Below are 16,057 nucleotides of genomic sequence, written 5' to 3' on the forward strand. Positions count from 1 at the left end.
GCAGGCACTTGCCCTGCTCAGATAGTGTTTAATGACAGTGCTGCTATTATTTTTCCATGTATTGAACAGTCCCAGTGAGCCTCACTTTTAATTACGCCTAATCAATGCTGGGAGTACGTCATTACACAGCAAAAAGCTTCATGGTATACACCACGAAAATAATACTTGTACGGTATCTGTACAAGCTTCTTGAAAACATTATTAAGAGGCATATTTTCTAAATTGCAAATACATATTTTAGTGTTGTATGATGTCATTAAGGAGCACAGATACTGTAGGCCCGCAGCTTGCTCAAGAATATTAGAGAAAAAAAATCATGTGAATAAAAGATGATGCAGCCCAAACTGTGGCAGTGATGTGAGGGCTTCCTCCCAGTGACAATAGAGCCAGGCAGAGTGGGCATGAGCTGGGGTGAGGCAGCACTGCAGCCTACATTAACTGTCACATCGTGCCTGGTGCATTGTTTCAGCATCACTGTGGTTCGTCTGAGGTCACCGGTGTGACGTTAAACTGAGAGTTCAGGCCAGGCCAGAGGAACCTCACTGAGCTCTTCCACAGGATGCCAGTCTAATGAATAAAAAAGGCTACTTGCTCAGTTTGCATCATCAAAGTGTCAACACTCTCTCACACACACACACACACACACACACACACACACACACACACACACACACACACACACACACACACACACACACACACACACACACACACACATAGAGTGAGATAGATATTTAGAAAGACACAATATAGTGCTTCTGATGCTGAATTACTGTACTGTGTATAAATGTATTTGACCTGCTAAGAAACATTTTTGTATTCATGAACTGTAAAATGATTAAAAAGTGACATATTTTGCCTGCTATCTGGCCTGTAGAGCTGTATGAGAAAAACCTGACTAGTATTTGTTTTGTAAAATACAGCTTCTCAATACACAAGATGATTCTAATCAGAGTAACAAAATCTTTCTTTAAATAAATTGGTTGTAAAGTTACACTGGTATATTTCCTTGGATAATCTACAACTCTGGAAACTAGTGTGTCAAAGCAAATCATTCTAAAACACTGCATGCAAAAGAGATTTATTTCTCGAGTTCATACTACAATACTCTTATATCAAATTAAGGGATGTCTTCGAAAAAAACTCTAAGATGGAAATCTAAAGCATAATACTGGCTTTGTTTGCATTGCTGCAACATATTCTGTGACTATCAATCGATATAATACATGCATCAAAGAGAGTGCATGAATATAAAGGTGTCTTGGCATTTTCATGTAAACGTCAGAATTTGGTTATGAGAGGTGTCTTTAATACTCGTTGCTAGCTCTCATGTTCAAATTCTTTGTTATAAAATACTATTAGGGGGATTACCAGGGTATTTTGTGTACCCTCAGAGAGAAATGTTTGCAAGTGGAGAAGCCATTTTTAAACAGCGGTGAGAGGCGAGGGGGCAAAGTCTGGGTTTTGGAAGGTGAAGCCCTGGAAGTCTTCCAGGTTGATGGCTGCTAGTATATCCGGGTCAGAGGGAGTGAGAGCTGGTGGAGCTGCTGTGAAGAACTTGTCGAAGTTTTCACCTTTTCTTCCACCCTGATGAAGAAAAGGAGAAGATTAGCATGCACATCCACACATTTGTGATGATTACTGATTGCATAGACACCCTCACCCTCCTCCTGAAAAAAGACATAAGAGAAGCCAAATTATAAAAAGACTCCACCTACGTATCTCTTTTTCTCACCCACACCCTTGTTTTCTCTCGAAGGAGCTCTCTACCACACCTACTGCAGGAAGGAAGCTGCTCACGTCTCCTTTCCTGCTCCTTGACAGCCATTGTGCTGGATGATATGATTCTCATTTGGCTAATGGGCCTGGCCTCTAACCCCTGAGCATACTCAGCTCACTCAAGGCACACCTCACCATTGGCCAGCGGGCCACAAACTGGCGTGTAGCAGGCTAATGATGACATATATTTGCATATGGGAGGAGTAGGCAGGACCTCAAGGTCAGGGGGTTCTGTATGTTATAACTGGACTGTCTGATCCTCAAAGCCCATCTCTAGGAACCAGCAGAGGTGATGAAAGAGAGAAACAAGAGGGGAACAGGGTAGAGGGAGGGAGGGACAAGGCCATTTGAACAGAGAGAAGAAGAGGGGATGAAATGGCAAACACAATGAGGACGGCTGAGAGAGGACGCATGCAGGGAAATGAGGGAAAGCGTGGGAGTTTGAGAGAGAGGAGACAGATGGAAGAAAGTGACTGTTTCAATATCCTAAAAGTGTCTTTGGAAAGACAGAGACAGAGGAAAAAAAGAAAGAAAGAAAGAAAGAAAGAAAGAAAGAAAGACAGAAAGAAAGAAAGAAAGACAGAAAGAAAGAAAGAAAAAAGAATCTGTAGTCCATCTGTTCAACTGACAGTTCTGGGTTTGAAGGGCGCCGGGATCTCCAGTCTCTCCAGACGGTCCCAGTCAATCCAGCAGAAGAATGGATGCTCCCTGATTTCTCTCTCTCCATCCTGTCCTCCACCCAGACGCTTGGCCGGGTGCTTCGTCAGGAGCTTGGGAAAGAGTGAAGAAAAAGGAGGGAAGGAAAAAGAAAAGAAAAATATTGTGGTAATCATGGGATACAGGTGAATTATACCTGCTCTGCAATTCGAACTCAATATTATTTAAATGTATTATAAATGTTATATGAGGTAATGTTATTTCCTTTTTCTGATTTACATTTAGGTATATTGATTTTGTGTGTGCACCTATTCACTTTCTTGTTGAGTTAAATAAGAAGATTGATATTACTCTTGTATAAGTCTGCTAAGTATGAAGCTAGAGCCAGCAGCTAAGCATAAAGATTGGAAACAGGGGGAAACAGCTAGCTTGGCTCTGTCCGAAGTTTACAAAATTTGCCTATTAGCACTTTGAAAGCTCACTAATTAACATATTTTTATCTTATTTGTTTAACTCAGGCAAAATCCAAAGTATAAACATTACTATTTGTGATTTTAAGGGAGTTCAGGTGCAGGAGTATTTCATGGCAACAAGATTTCAGGAAATCACTGCACCCGGCCAAGAAGAAGTCTGGCACAAAACCCTGCTGTAAAACCACAAATTGTATGTACTGTACTATTGTCTGTATATTAAACAAACAAGACACAATGTGTTAATTACTGAGCTTTAGAGATACTGAAAGGATGATTCATGTTACCTTCAGACAGAGCCAGGCTAGCTGTTTCCCCCTGTTCCAAGTCTTTACGCTAAGCTAAGCTAATGGCTGCTGGCTCTATCAATCTTCGTCCAGCTGGGAGGAGGCCTCAGGAAGACCCAGGAGTACTGTAGGTGGAGAGATTATATCTCCACCCTGGCCTGGGAATGCCTTGGTAATGCCCAGTCAGAGCTGGTTAATGTGGCTCGGGAAAGGGAAGTTTTGGGTCCCCTGCTGGAGCTACTGCCCCCATGACCCGACCCCGGACGAGCGGATGACGATGGGTCGATGGATCAATCTTCTCATCTAACTCGACAACACAGCAAATAAAGCATATTTCCTAACATATTGAACTATTCCTTTGAGTAGTCAACAATGGTTAAGCTTTGCTGTATTTCTTTAAATATATTTTGGAAAGTAATTTCTGATTTACATTGGCATTGATCTTAATTGTCTGTGTGCAAACAGTTATATGAGTGAGAAGAATGGCATCTTACTCCCTTGCAGATAGCAACAGCTTCACGAGAGAGATTTTTCGGGTATACGACACTCTGTTCCATGATGGACTGAAACAGCTCATCCTCGTCAATACCATCAAATGGTGGCTGGAAGGAAAAGACAGAGAGAGAAGAAGAAAAAAAGAGAGAGTAACCATGAGGACCTGTGGGCAAATATATTGAAATTAAAGTTCTCTTTAAAGTCTTTTGAAGTGATTACAAAGGACAAGCACTAGAGGCTTAAGTGTCTGTGCATAGGGCTCTATTGTTAGGATTAAGCTGAGTGTTACCTGTCCTGCCAGCATTTCATACAGCAGTACTCCATAGGACCACCAGTCCACTGCTTTATCATAGGGCTGATATGCCACAATCTGAAAAGGATGGAGAGAACAGGAGAGGAGATAAAAGGGGAAGAATGGCAATGCAGAGATAAGGAAGTAGACAGAAGACGGGGGAGAGTGAGCGAAAGCGCAGCATGCAGCTATCAGAGACAGCCCGAGTGAAAAGCAATGGGAGAGGAAAGTATGGTATTAGAGAGGATAAATGTATGAATGTGCTCAGAAATAATCAACACATGACTTTGGATTTGTGTGTTGCATGGGAACAATTCCCAGCCCCTGGGGAAATATATTGTATCTCTTCCAAAATGGCAGATGCAGGAGAATCAATGTTTACATAAGAGAGTCGATACCCAGGGGTACCATAGCAAGGATTACAATATCAAAGACGTATCAAAGACAGTCACATCTTCTCTTTCTCTTTCTACTGGGTCTGTTTACTACAAGGCCATAAACCAGACAGTGGATATCTCCTTCACTCTTTCTCTGAATTGTATTTGTTAATGATTACTTAACACACAAATGCGCGCGCACGCACACACACACACACACACACGCACACACACACACACACACACACACACACACACACACACACACACACATATTTCAAACAATTTGTACGGTAAGCGTTATACAGCATACAGTTATGCTATTTAGCATTTCAAAAGGGTGTCAAGCAAAATCTCCTCCACTGTTTTCAGGCTAAAATTTGCATCCTCGTCAATGAAATCCTTTTGAGATGAGTTTTCAGTGGTTTGTGTTACTCTCACAGGAGTTAATTGCCTTAAGTCAATTGCAGTAAGAGAAAGTAAAACTGGTAATACAAGGTCTCTGAATGACAATCGTGACGTTCTCTGAGCACAAGCACACATCACTGCTAATTGAATCATGTGAAGTTAATTATTCAAAAATGCTGACAAGGTCAGAGAGGACGGAGGAGATGAGAGGAGCTGCAGTGAAACAACTTTCCGTCTCGCAGAACTGCAAAACAGGTCAAGCAACTGAAGAGGGGAAGACAGGGGTGAAACGAGGCGAAATGAGGGATTTAAGGAGCAAATGAGGGAAATTCAGGAGTTGGGGTCTGGACCACGAAGTGAGAGGTGGGTTTGGTGTACCTCGGGGGCGATGTAGTCAGGAGTGCCGCAGAAAGTGTGCGTGGTGTCGCCCTCTAACATGCCCTCCCTGCACATCCCGAAGTCAGCTATCTTTATGTGGCCCTCGCTGTCAAGCAGCACATTATCCAGCTTCAGATCCCTAAAAAAGGAGGAGACAGATCACACAGGTATGAATCATTTTGATAGATAACATCTTTATAACAGTCATTAGCTACAAAAGACATGATAAATCTGTGTCACGTCTGTGTGCTGCAGTGACAGCGCCAAACCAGGCCATGTTAGATGAGCAGCCCACTTCTCTACCTGTAGATGATGCCTTTGCTGTGGAGGAAGAAGAGTCCGACTGCTATCTCTGCTGCATAAAACCTGCAGGGAGAAAGAAAAGGGGGTGGGTTGGGTCTCACTACTGGTTGCTTTATCTTTTGAAAAATTGGCAAAGGTTTTCAGCGAGAAAAGATAGAAGGGAGCTCAAGAGGGTGATGAAAGGGAGAGAAACCAAATAGATAAAAGGCATTAAAGAAAGAGAGCTGCATATGAGCAACAGGGTGAGAATTAGTTTTAGATGATTGATCAAAGAATATTGATTAGATGAACAGCCAGGAGGAGGGAAAATATAGATGGAAAGATGAGATTGGTGGGAGGAGAAAGTCGGGAGAAAGAGAAGAGGGCTGGTACTTGAGTTGATGACTTTTTATGAGTCACCAGCTATAATGAACAAATCTAAGAGATGAGTGTGTATGTAAAGGAACAGAGGATAAAAGAAAGAAAATGAGAAGCTGTAGATGAGGACTGTAATTAAAAGGTGAAAGAAAGGAGCTTTTTGACTACATACGCTGCATGAGGCTCTTTGAACTTGCCGACTATCTGAATGTGAAACATCAGGTCTCCTCCGTTGACGTATTCCATTACATAATACAGACGGTCCTGCAGAAACAAAACACACACACACACACACACACACACACACACACACACACACACACACACATGGACACACACATACACTCTCCATACATATATCACCTCTCTTGTCCAAATTAAAAAGCAATCTGTTAAAACCTCCTTCAGGACCAAGGACCCTTGTTAAAGAAAGCAAACTAATTATTTCATTTATTAATCGAAAATCTCAGGCAGCCTTTGCTGAAACAACTCCTGGGAGGACTACGCAGCCAACATGTCAGGTAGGTTTATGGACAATTTAATGAAAGTTTATGGGTTCATTTAGGACCCCGTATACTCTTCTACACACACAGACCGACCAACAGTCTATGAGACCGACACACACCTCAGTCTGGAAGGCGCAGTAGAGTGATGTGAGGAAGTGAGGGCGAGAGGAAAGCGCCAAAACCCTCCTCTCCACCAGGGCGCTCTCCATGTCCTCGTCCTGGTAGAGAACGTCTTTCTTCAACACCTTCACGGCGAACAGACGCTCGCTGCCTCGCTCCTCTGCCAGCAGCACCTGCACGAAGACAGAGAGAGAAGAGAAAGTTTTGTAAAAACAAAGAACAAGAATTTGAAAGCAGCTAGTGCACGACTTAAACCTTCAGGCCCATAAATAAACCCAATGTTTATTTATGGAAAACACTACACCCACTGTCTGCTAAAAGAGCATTTTTCAATTCCAAATTCCTTAACACAGTTAACAGAACAGCACTCTTTGCGTCAAAGTCTTAAATGCATCTCTCACTAAAGCTTCACTTCTAGCTTTAGATACATAGAATTATGCATGTACTGTAATGCTGCCAGTACTGATCATTTTTAGGTCATTGTGTTATCAGTGACATGATGCTCTAGTTAGGAGGAAAATAGTTCTGCTGTTTTAATAAAAATGATGTGCTTTTGAGGCAGATTTGCAATATTTTGTGCATGAATCAAGTGTCATGCTAAGCCAAGACTTGTTTAAAGTGTCTAGTATTAAAAAATGCATGTACTGGTAAGAACGGTATCACATTATATGAACAGATGCTTAAGCGAGTTCAGTACTGTGCACATTTACCCGACATGGTGAACTAACGGAGGCAATGTTTAATCAAAGCTGCTCTCCGCCTGAAGATTTCAAAACATGTTAATGTCATAATGAAAAAGCAAAGCAGACTTTTTATCAGACATTAAAAACACATTCAGCGACTATTTCTTCAATCCCGAAATTGGCTGCTAGTGGGTTGCTCTGAAAGCTAATGATGCTATAATTTTCTACAATGAGAGCCAAATGACCTGGGTTTTACTGTGGTCCGTGGGAAAGATATGGTCAAGAGCACTGGAAAAGTGCTGACAACAACACTGCTTGAAATTGTCTTGCAACCTGCAGCGCTGTGCTGTAATTGTCACTGGCAAGTGGGGATCTCATTTTACTTTCAAATAGTTGTGAATAGTAGCGAAAATTACATGGTGTCATTTTTCAGAAATCAATGTGACTACACAAAGCTGCTTGTGTAGAAGGCTGTGTGTATGTGTATGTGTGTGTGTATGTGTGTGTGTGTATGTGTGCAGTGCCGTTGATGAACTGAGTCACCGAGTGATCTTGTCTCCGGCACTTTCCCGTGGTTTCTAACTAACTTGCATAAAAAATGGGACTCATACCTCTTCAGAATATTACGAATCTTACTAACACAATCACATGTACTTTTCCCTCTTTTCCGGTCTTGTTATCCCACTTCCTTTTGGTCATTGTGTCACAGAAATCTTCTCCTTTTCCTATCTATCTTAGTTTCACTCTCCCTCACTCTGCAGCCCCGGGGTCTGTGTCTCCTTTTCTTGGGTCGTTTTCTTTTTTCTCACATCTTATGTAAGTCGAGTCTATTTCTCCTGTCCTCTGTAGACTCTCATCTGACAGTTATGAAACAGCACAGGGGGATTTCAGAGGAGGAAGAAGGACTCAAAACTCCACCCTCTTCATTATGCCTCATCTACTGGGGAATTAAAGAGAAAATGGAGAGCAGAGTCTCCCTTGAAATGAAGACCTCCAGGAGGACTGTGTGGCATGTAGGAAGCCAGCCAGCCTGAGCTCACGACTGCTGACAACACAAAAGAAGCTAAGGGTTAAATTAATCATTTGGCAGAGACAATGAGCATGTTAGTAAGAAAGGGATTTTTTCTACAAAGAAATTCCACCCACAAGCTGCTGTATGAAATGCCACTTTAAGGTCAAGTCCATCAATAGAAGATATTATTTAAAGCCAGGAATAATATTTGCTGTTTTCAGCATGAACAGCCTATTTGATATCACCTACAGCTGTTGGATCAGAGGCGCTGATTGTATGTAGAGAAGATGACATTTCGTCTCAGCGGCTGCTGTGTTTACCTTGCCAAAGCTGCCTTTGCCCAGCACCATGAGGAAGTTGAAGTCAAGGATGCCCACTTTGACTTTGGCAGGGCCTGGGGTGTGGACTGGTGGGCAGGATGATACAGGGGTTGGGGACAGGGCCGCAGGGAATGGTTCAGACAGCGCGGCAGGTAGTGCTTGAGGCAGAGAGGGTGTTGTGCCGTCTGGCTGAGGCTCCTGGAGAATCGTAGAAGGAGAGTTGAGAGATGATTGAGTGGATGCAGTCCAGCGCGCGCACGCACGCACGCACGCACGCACACACACACACACACACACACACACACACACACACACACACACACAAAACCTGACCAACAAACCAAACTCCTTCCTACCCCTAGTTTTGGATTACAGTCAGGCAGAACAATCCTGCACCCTGGTGGAGACAGAGTGTATTTAGCGACAACACCAGACATAAATCTTCTGTGTTTTTTTCTCAGATAGAATAGGGAGGGACAGTTCAAGATCCTGACCCAGTGTGAGCTGTTGCAGCTGTTTATTTGATGTAGGTAATTATAAGCTGATAAAGGCCGAGGCCTTAGAATAAACGGTCATTAGCATGGAAAAAACATCAAGGGCTGCTCTAGTTACAGGTTGCTTTTTGTTTAGTCTGGATCAACAGAAGAACATTTCCAGAATAATTGCCTGTGCTAGATGTCCCTCGCCTTCCGCTCTCTGTGTGCTGCCGTTCTCAAACTCCCTTCGCTTCAGGAAACAACAACAAACAAGCTAGCAAGCTTCACTATGAAAATGGCAAGTTTTGAAGAAAATTTGGATCATGCTACAAGGCAGGTCTGCTTGGTTCTTTCAGGAACAATTGTAAAGATTTACAAAGAATATGTTTACGGCATCTACTCTCTAACTGGGAAGTTTTGTGACCGATTGGTGGGGATTGCTGTGGATGGAAGTACACACGGCGATACACTGGTAAAAGCAAATTACGTTTAACCATATATCCAGCTAATTTAAATAGCTCACGCTACTGTATTGTGTGAGCAGTTAAATTCATTTAATATTTTGTGTGGTGTCTTCTTTTGCAGGGTGCAAATGTTCCACCAAAACAAGTTCCTTCCCAAAACTATTTCGCAGAGCCACAGTTGTTGCGTCCAGAGCTAAGCGCCGCCTAAAATGATTGTGATTGGTTCAAAGAAATGAAAACAACCCAGGGAGTTTTTTTTCTCCTATCCCAGAATGTACAGTATGTGTGGTGTAGCCAGACCTTACTCTGCAGCGCTGTGAAGATAGGCCTGGCAATGCAAGACTACTTTTTGTTCAACATGAGGATCAATAGCTTTTTTCCCGTCCGTACTGGAGTAAGTTTCCTACCTGCAGATCTGGGTCGGGCACAGGGATGTTATAGTATTCTCCCTCATCTTGGGCGAGGAGTTTGAACCAGCCGCTGATAGGACGCCTGAAGATCTCACTCACTCCGAATGACAGCGCTCCCATGAAATCGTTCCTGGACGTGCGGTCCCAGTCCCATACCTCCACAGACAGACGCCTGTCCCACTGGTGACCGCGCACTGAGCTGGAGAGACAAACACAAAAACTCTAATTCACTGGGGAGAGTAAGCTCACTGTGTAAGCAACACAAGGCACAAAGACACAGAAGGTAATGATTGTTTTTCTTATTTTTTCACCTTTGTGACAATTTTCAGATTCCTAAGGCATTTTCCAAATATCCTAACTTAAAAATGCAAACATAAAGGTAGTAAAGGATGAAATATTAACACCGTTGATGTACAATAAGCTGCATATACTCAGGGAGCATCATTCTTATTTTCTACCCTCTAATATTTGTTTTTTAGGGTCCCTTTTTATGACTCAATAATTCCAATTTCTGGGACATTTTACTCTAATTAAAGCACATTTTGTCTCAGACCCAAGTACATTTTCCACCTTGGATTAAAGTTCACAAGGACTCACAAGGTGAAACTCTCATTCCAGACGGGATTAAGTGTTGAGCGGATGGTCTTGGTCTTCTGTTTGCTGTGGCTCTTCGGGTCTGGAATCAATTTCAGTTTAACATACGGGTCTGACAGGCCGTTTGGATCCATGGGCATCAGGTTACGAGCCTCCCGCACTGAAGAGAAAGTAGAATAAAAGAAAGCACAGAGAGAAAAAATCCTTCATTGCCTGTGTAATCCTACTATTTCTTTTAAAACACTTCCCATGATCCAGCTGGTCCCCTCACCTGTGACATAGACATCCTCCGTCTCTCCTCTGACAGTCAGGTGGATCCTCCCTCTCTTCTCTGTGTGGTCTTGGCCACAGAGACTGGGAACACTGGTCTCACACCGTCGATGGACGTTCATGTCACAACCTTACAGTACAAAGATACACATACGTAGAAAGTATGAACAAACGCATGCATAGGTGTCAAAAACGGTAATTAGATAAATAGCAAGTTAAAAATTATCAAATGTTTCCTATAAATGAAATGTCTATCACACGGATTGTGAAATAAAGGCAAAAAAAACAAAAAAAACACGTCTTTTTTTTGTCACTTTAAGCTATTGCATTGACTTATATTTATAACCTCGGAGACTGCCTAACCCCTACCCTGATCCTAACCTTAAAGGAACAGCTTGACATTTTGAGAAATACACTTATTCGCTTTTTTTTTGTCAATAGTAGGATCAGAAAACTGATACAACTGTCATGTCTTACCTATAATTATAGCTATACAACCAGGAGCCTGTTAGCTTAGCTTAGCATAAAGACTGGAAACAGGGGGAATATAGCTAGCCTGCCTCTGTCTGATGGTAACAAACCAGCAACTCTAAAGCTCACTAAATAACACCCCATATCTCATTTGTTTGGTGGGTAAAAAAACGGACTAGTTGTGGTTTTATAGGGGGTTATGTTTTAGACTATTTCTTCGCCAGGCACTAGTCACTTCCTGGAGTCTCCGCTGGTTGCCAATCTCCTCATCGAATTCTCTGCAAGAAAGTGAATAAGCATATTTCCCAAAATACCCTAAACATAAACTTATCAAAGTCAACTCTAACATAACACTAATTTGGTCAGGACCAGCTTTATTTCCCTAGCTGGAAGGTGAGTCCCAACAATGTGCTTGTGTTAACTGATTCCCGTCTCCACAACACAAAGTACATGCACAGATTTATTACACATTTGTTATATGTGGTGAAACTCACAGCCACATTTCATGCCCTGGTGTATGAGGCCGTACAGCAGCGAGCCACAGTGGTCGCAGAAGGTGGGACTGGAGTAAGTGTGGACTTTAAATGTGTGCTGACTCTTCAGGTCCTGAAATACAACAGAAACAATCTGCATTGAGAACACACACACACACACACACACACACAGACACAGCGTGACCATGGAAGAAACTGTAAACACACACACATTTACACACAAACTGCATGAGTATGATTAGTGGAGATATGTTGTGGGGTATTCATGCACAAGCCAATTAGATTTCTCCACTGGGAGAGGACATATAAATGAGAGTGCATCTCGGCAAGGCTGTGTGTGAGTGTATGTAGTGTGTGTGTGTGTGTGTGTGTGTGTGTGTGTGTGTGTGTGTGTGTGTGTGTGTGTACTGTGCAGAGAGAGATGAATCATTTTTTATCTCTTTACAGCTCATCAGACCCCACCACCACTCTCCACACACCACCTTCTCCCAAACTTCTTTCCCTCTGAGCCGCTATTTAAAAACACTGTCACCCTGTTTCTCCTGTGTGTGTTCCTTCACTCTCTCATCCTTTTTTTCACTCAAACACTCACACACTGTTACACACATGATCCCCTTGACCTAATTTCTGAGGCAGTTTATTTGGCTGGCAGAAGAAGAAAAAAGGTTCACAAAAAACAAATCTCCCTGAAATCCTCAAAATGCCACAGAGAGGAAGACTGAGTAGTATGTTGCTCTCTCCACCCTCTAATGCTCCCTCTTATCAGCCCCTCCACCTGCATCTCCCCCACTCTCTATCTTCAACTCGCTGCATCTCTGAGGCCTTGTAAGATGACATGCCATGAGTGCAGACGTCACAGATGCGCGATGCAAAGGATGCACAGATTGACGGATGAGTCATGCACACATGCTCCTGGCACTGAGCGGATGGCTAAATACGATGATGACAGGCTAAATCTCGACTAAAATGGAAAACAAGAAATTGAGAGGAAAAGGAGGAAAATAAAAGTGAAAGTAATGAATACGCTGACACATCTGCTCACTTCTGGTCTGGGGCCCGCCACAGAGCCAGGACAAGTAAAGGTGACAAATTCGTGACATCTTTTGTGGACCACAAAACTGCAAACTAGAGGAAACGCAAGGGAAAATATCCTCAAAAATGAATCAGTCACACTGAGAAAATCATCTGAGAAGATAAAATACTGTGGAAAAAGACAATAACAGCGGGTTTATCGTTACCTTGACATTGGAATCCCTGTTTGCCGATGCCCCTAAATGAAAAAGGCACATGGATTAAGACACAAATACAATCTTCTCTACTCCTCTTTAAGGTGAAACATTATGTGTTTCCCAGCCATGGGAGAATAGATAAGGCTTCCAAGACTGAGATAGTGCTGAGATAGTGTTGCATTATTCCATCCTGTATTAAGACCAAAACACATTCAGGCACTAGTTGAGAACAAACTCTGTCTCATCAAAAAACAAACACCATTAGCCGTGTTAGAGGCTGCCATCATGATAAACAAAGTCATTATGTGGGAAGTTTGAGTGTCTTTCCTCTCTAAGCCACACTGCTGACCAGGTCAAGTGGTGTCAATCATTGTCACACACACACACACACACACACACACACACACACACACACACACACACACACACACACACACACACACACACACACACACACACACACAGGTAAACACAATTTAATTCAAAAACAGTTTCCAGAACTGCGGTGTTCGCTAGTTTCCAGTGTCTCCTTAGAGCTTTAATTGAATAATTAAAGCCATTGATTGACTAAAGAGTCCACTCAGCGGCTTGCCTGCTCTGAATCAAGTTTTGATTAGAATGGCAGACAAACAAGACACTGCCGAGAGCTCCTCCACAATCATACTGGAGAGGCCCAGGGGTTCATAGGAAACTGACCACAATCACTGATCTAAAATCAGTTCACCATCTGGCTGAGTAATAATTAAAGACAGGGTTGCAGAGGGTAATCTGATCCTTGATCAGCATTCAACAGAAGTCTCTGTTGGCAGCAGTCTTTGTGTATGAGGCCCAGTTCTGCTTTTTGACCAGCAGAGAGCATTACAGAGTCAGGAATGGGTTTGGAGAGATTCAACAGTGTTGCTTGCTGGCCAGATATCACAGGGAATTCACTGCATTTTAAATGTAATGCTTTGAAAACGTATGCAATTAATAAAAAAAATTCTTTTTTTTAAATATAATATATAACATTCAAAACATTCAAAAAACTCTATAAAACTGACCAGAATACTCACAACCATGCTGGACTGATAAAGTATTAACTAAAAATTGCAAAGAATATATTAAAGAGAAATTACAATTCATTTTAAGAGGTCTTCGCAAAAGGCCTTATTTACTGATGAAGTTTTTTTTACATGTCACAGTATAAAATTAATCATGGCTGAATTCCATTTGGCAGCTTCATTTTCAGGGTCCTGGTATTGTGCATGTTGGTCCACTGTCACACTGTCATGGCTTAATGGGACACATGCATACAACTGATCCATTGTTAATTATATTAGTAACATCCATGCTTTTCCTACTATGCTAAGTCAAAATGTCTGCTGTGAAAAAGGCCTGTTGGATCTGTCTCTAGATCAGTTTAAAGAATATCATTGTATGGTCCAGTGATTTTACCTTATAACACTTGAGATCAGCAGGTCACTGACTCCAAACACACATTGAACTGTGACACAAGTGTCACTTTTTTTTCTTAGTCTTTAATTAATCTATCAATCCTCCACCAGGGGCTACCACACCCAGGTTGAGAGCTGCTGCTCTGACATCCTGTGTGAAGGAAAAGAGTTTTCACCCTGAACTAAGTGCTGCTACTGCAGCCAAGACAGGAGCCAGTTGGAGAAATGTCCTGAAAGCTACCCAGAGGCTGCTGGCACATGCACTGCCCTGCATCCGACATACACCACCACCATATGTCCACACACACACACACACACACACACACACACACACACACACACACACACACACACACACACACACACACACACACACACACACACACACACACTATACACAATAGCTTCACTGGACAGAAAAAGCTCTCTGCATGGTTGTGTGTATGGACATTTTAACATGAACACCTATATGCCTGCATGTCAGAGGTCATACATTTACTCAAGTACTGTACTTTAGTATGAGGCACTGGTACTATATTAAACAATTTATTTTCTTTTCTTTTTGTTTACACTGCCTCCCCAATAGAATATTTTCCCTCTGCATTTAGCTGTAAATACTTTGCAGATTAAGATTAAGATTATAATCCTTGTCCTGTGAAAACTGTGTATCTCCAAAACATCAACATTAGCAAAACATCAGCATGAGCAGCTTTTTGTGTTTCCAAATTTCTCGTTTTCCATTTTTGGCATTATTTCTCCCATCATTATTAAATGGCTTATATAGCTTAAGAAGTAAAATACTTTTCTAAACTCACAAAGGAGCACTAAAATCCTTCAGTTTATCTATAAAAAAAGACAGTGACAAGTGTAAACTTCAGCAGTTTAAAAGATATTTACTGTAGCTAGGTCTGTAGTCCACTCCACCGATTGTATGTATGATAGTTCAGTTTACTCGTTATGAGAACTTGGCCTGTGAAAACCACAGGCTCGGCCATAATGTCTTTTGTGGCTTAGGTGGAGCTTTCCAAAGTCTGAAAAATAACACTAATGGTGGCGGGACCTAATGAAGAATAAAAAGTTAGAATATCTTGTTTTAATCTGTCCTTGGGAGACTTTATGGAAGTGACGTGTTACAGTAAAGATGTGTGTTTGTGCATGTTTGCATGTACTGTTACTTTCTGCAAGCATTCATAGTAGAAAAAAAACTCTTTCCTGATTGAAATCTTGCTTGTGTGCATGCAGTATGTGTGTCTGCATTTGTGTGCGTACATGAAGTTCCTAAAGTAACTCCTGTATTGTGTGGGCTGCAGTGTGGAGGTGAGGTTATGTGATCAGATCAGGTCAGTGTGGTTACAGAGTGTAGGCTGTTTCTCTAGCTGGCAGCTGAATCTGGTGAAAGAGAGAACATGTGCAGAGAAAGTCAGTTTCAGATGGAGTAGTGGGATGCCTGAGAAGGCGGCTTATGACCTGCCGGGTTGGTTTCTCTTTAAAAGTGCAGCTGTGTGTGTTTGTGTTTGTGTGCTACTGTACCAGATAAAGTCAGTGCAGTGGCTGCAGAAGGTGGGCTGTTTGAAGAAGCGGGCAGTGAACTGGTGGTCTTTCACCTCAACAATCCTCTTGTGTTTGAGCGCTCCCTTCCTCTGGAACACAGGCACCCGGGGTGGAGGAGAGAGGGGCGAGGGCAGAGGGGAGGCACCGGGGGAGGTTGCCGATGTAGGGGAGGCCAGTGTCAATGGGGAGAGGGAGGGGGAAGGGGAGATCGGAGTCGACAT

The 16,057-nt window shown here is 42.4% G+C and overlaps 1 protein-coding gene across 1 annotated transcript; it reads right to left on the reverse strand.

Annotated features, from left to right (window-relative positions):
• Nucleotides 1–268: 268 nt before the first annotated feature.
• Nucleotides 269–16,057, reverse strand: prkcg (protein kinase C, gamma). Its single transcript, XM_078252688.1, has 16 exons — nucleotides 15,816–16,057; nucleotides 12,862–12,893; nucleotides 12,666–12,748; nucleotides 11,624–11,735; nucleotides 10,660–10,788; nucleotides 10,392–10,548; nucleotides 9,792–9,993; nucleotides 8,445–8,642; nucleotides 6,429–6,602; nucleotides 5,976–6,067; nucleotides 5,447–5,509; nucleotides 5,144–5,282; nucleotides 3,978–4,058; nucleotides 3,688–3,795; nucleotides 2,409–2,549; nucleotides 269–1,587 (listed from the first exon to the last, which is right to left on the reverse strand). The coding sequence occupies exons 1-16, from the start codon at nucleotides 16,055–16,057 to the stop codon at nucleotides 1,426–1,428; spliced, it is 2,115 nt and encodes a 704-aa protein (XP_078108814.1). The 3' UTR covers nucleotides 269–1,425.

This window comes from Sander vitreus, chromosome 6, assembly GCF_031162955.1.
Source record: "Sander vitreus isolate 19-12246 chromosome 6, sanVit1, whole genome shotgun sequence".
NCBI lineage: Eukaryota > Metazoa > Chordata > Actinopteri > Perciformes > Percidae > Sander > Sander vitreus.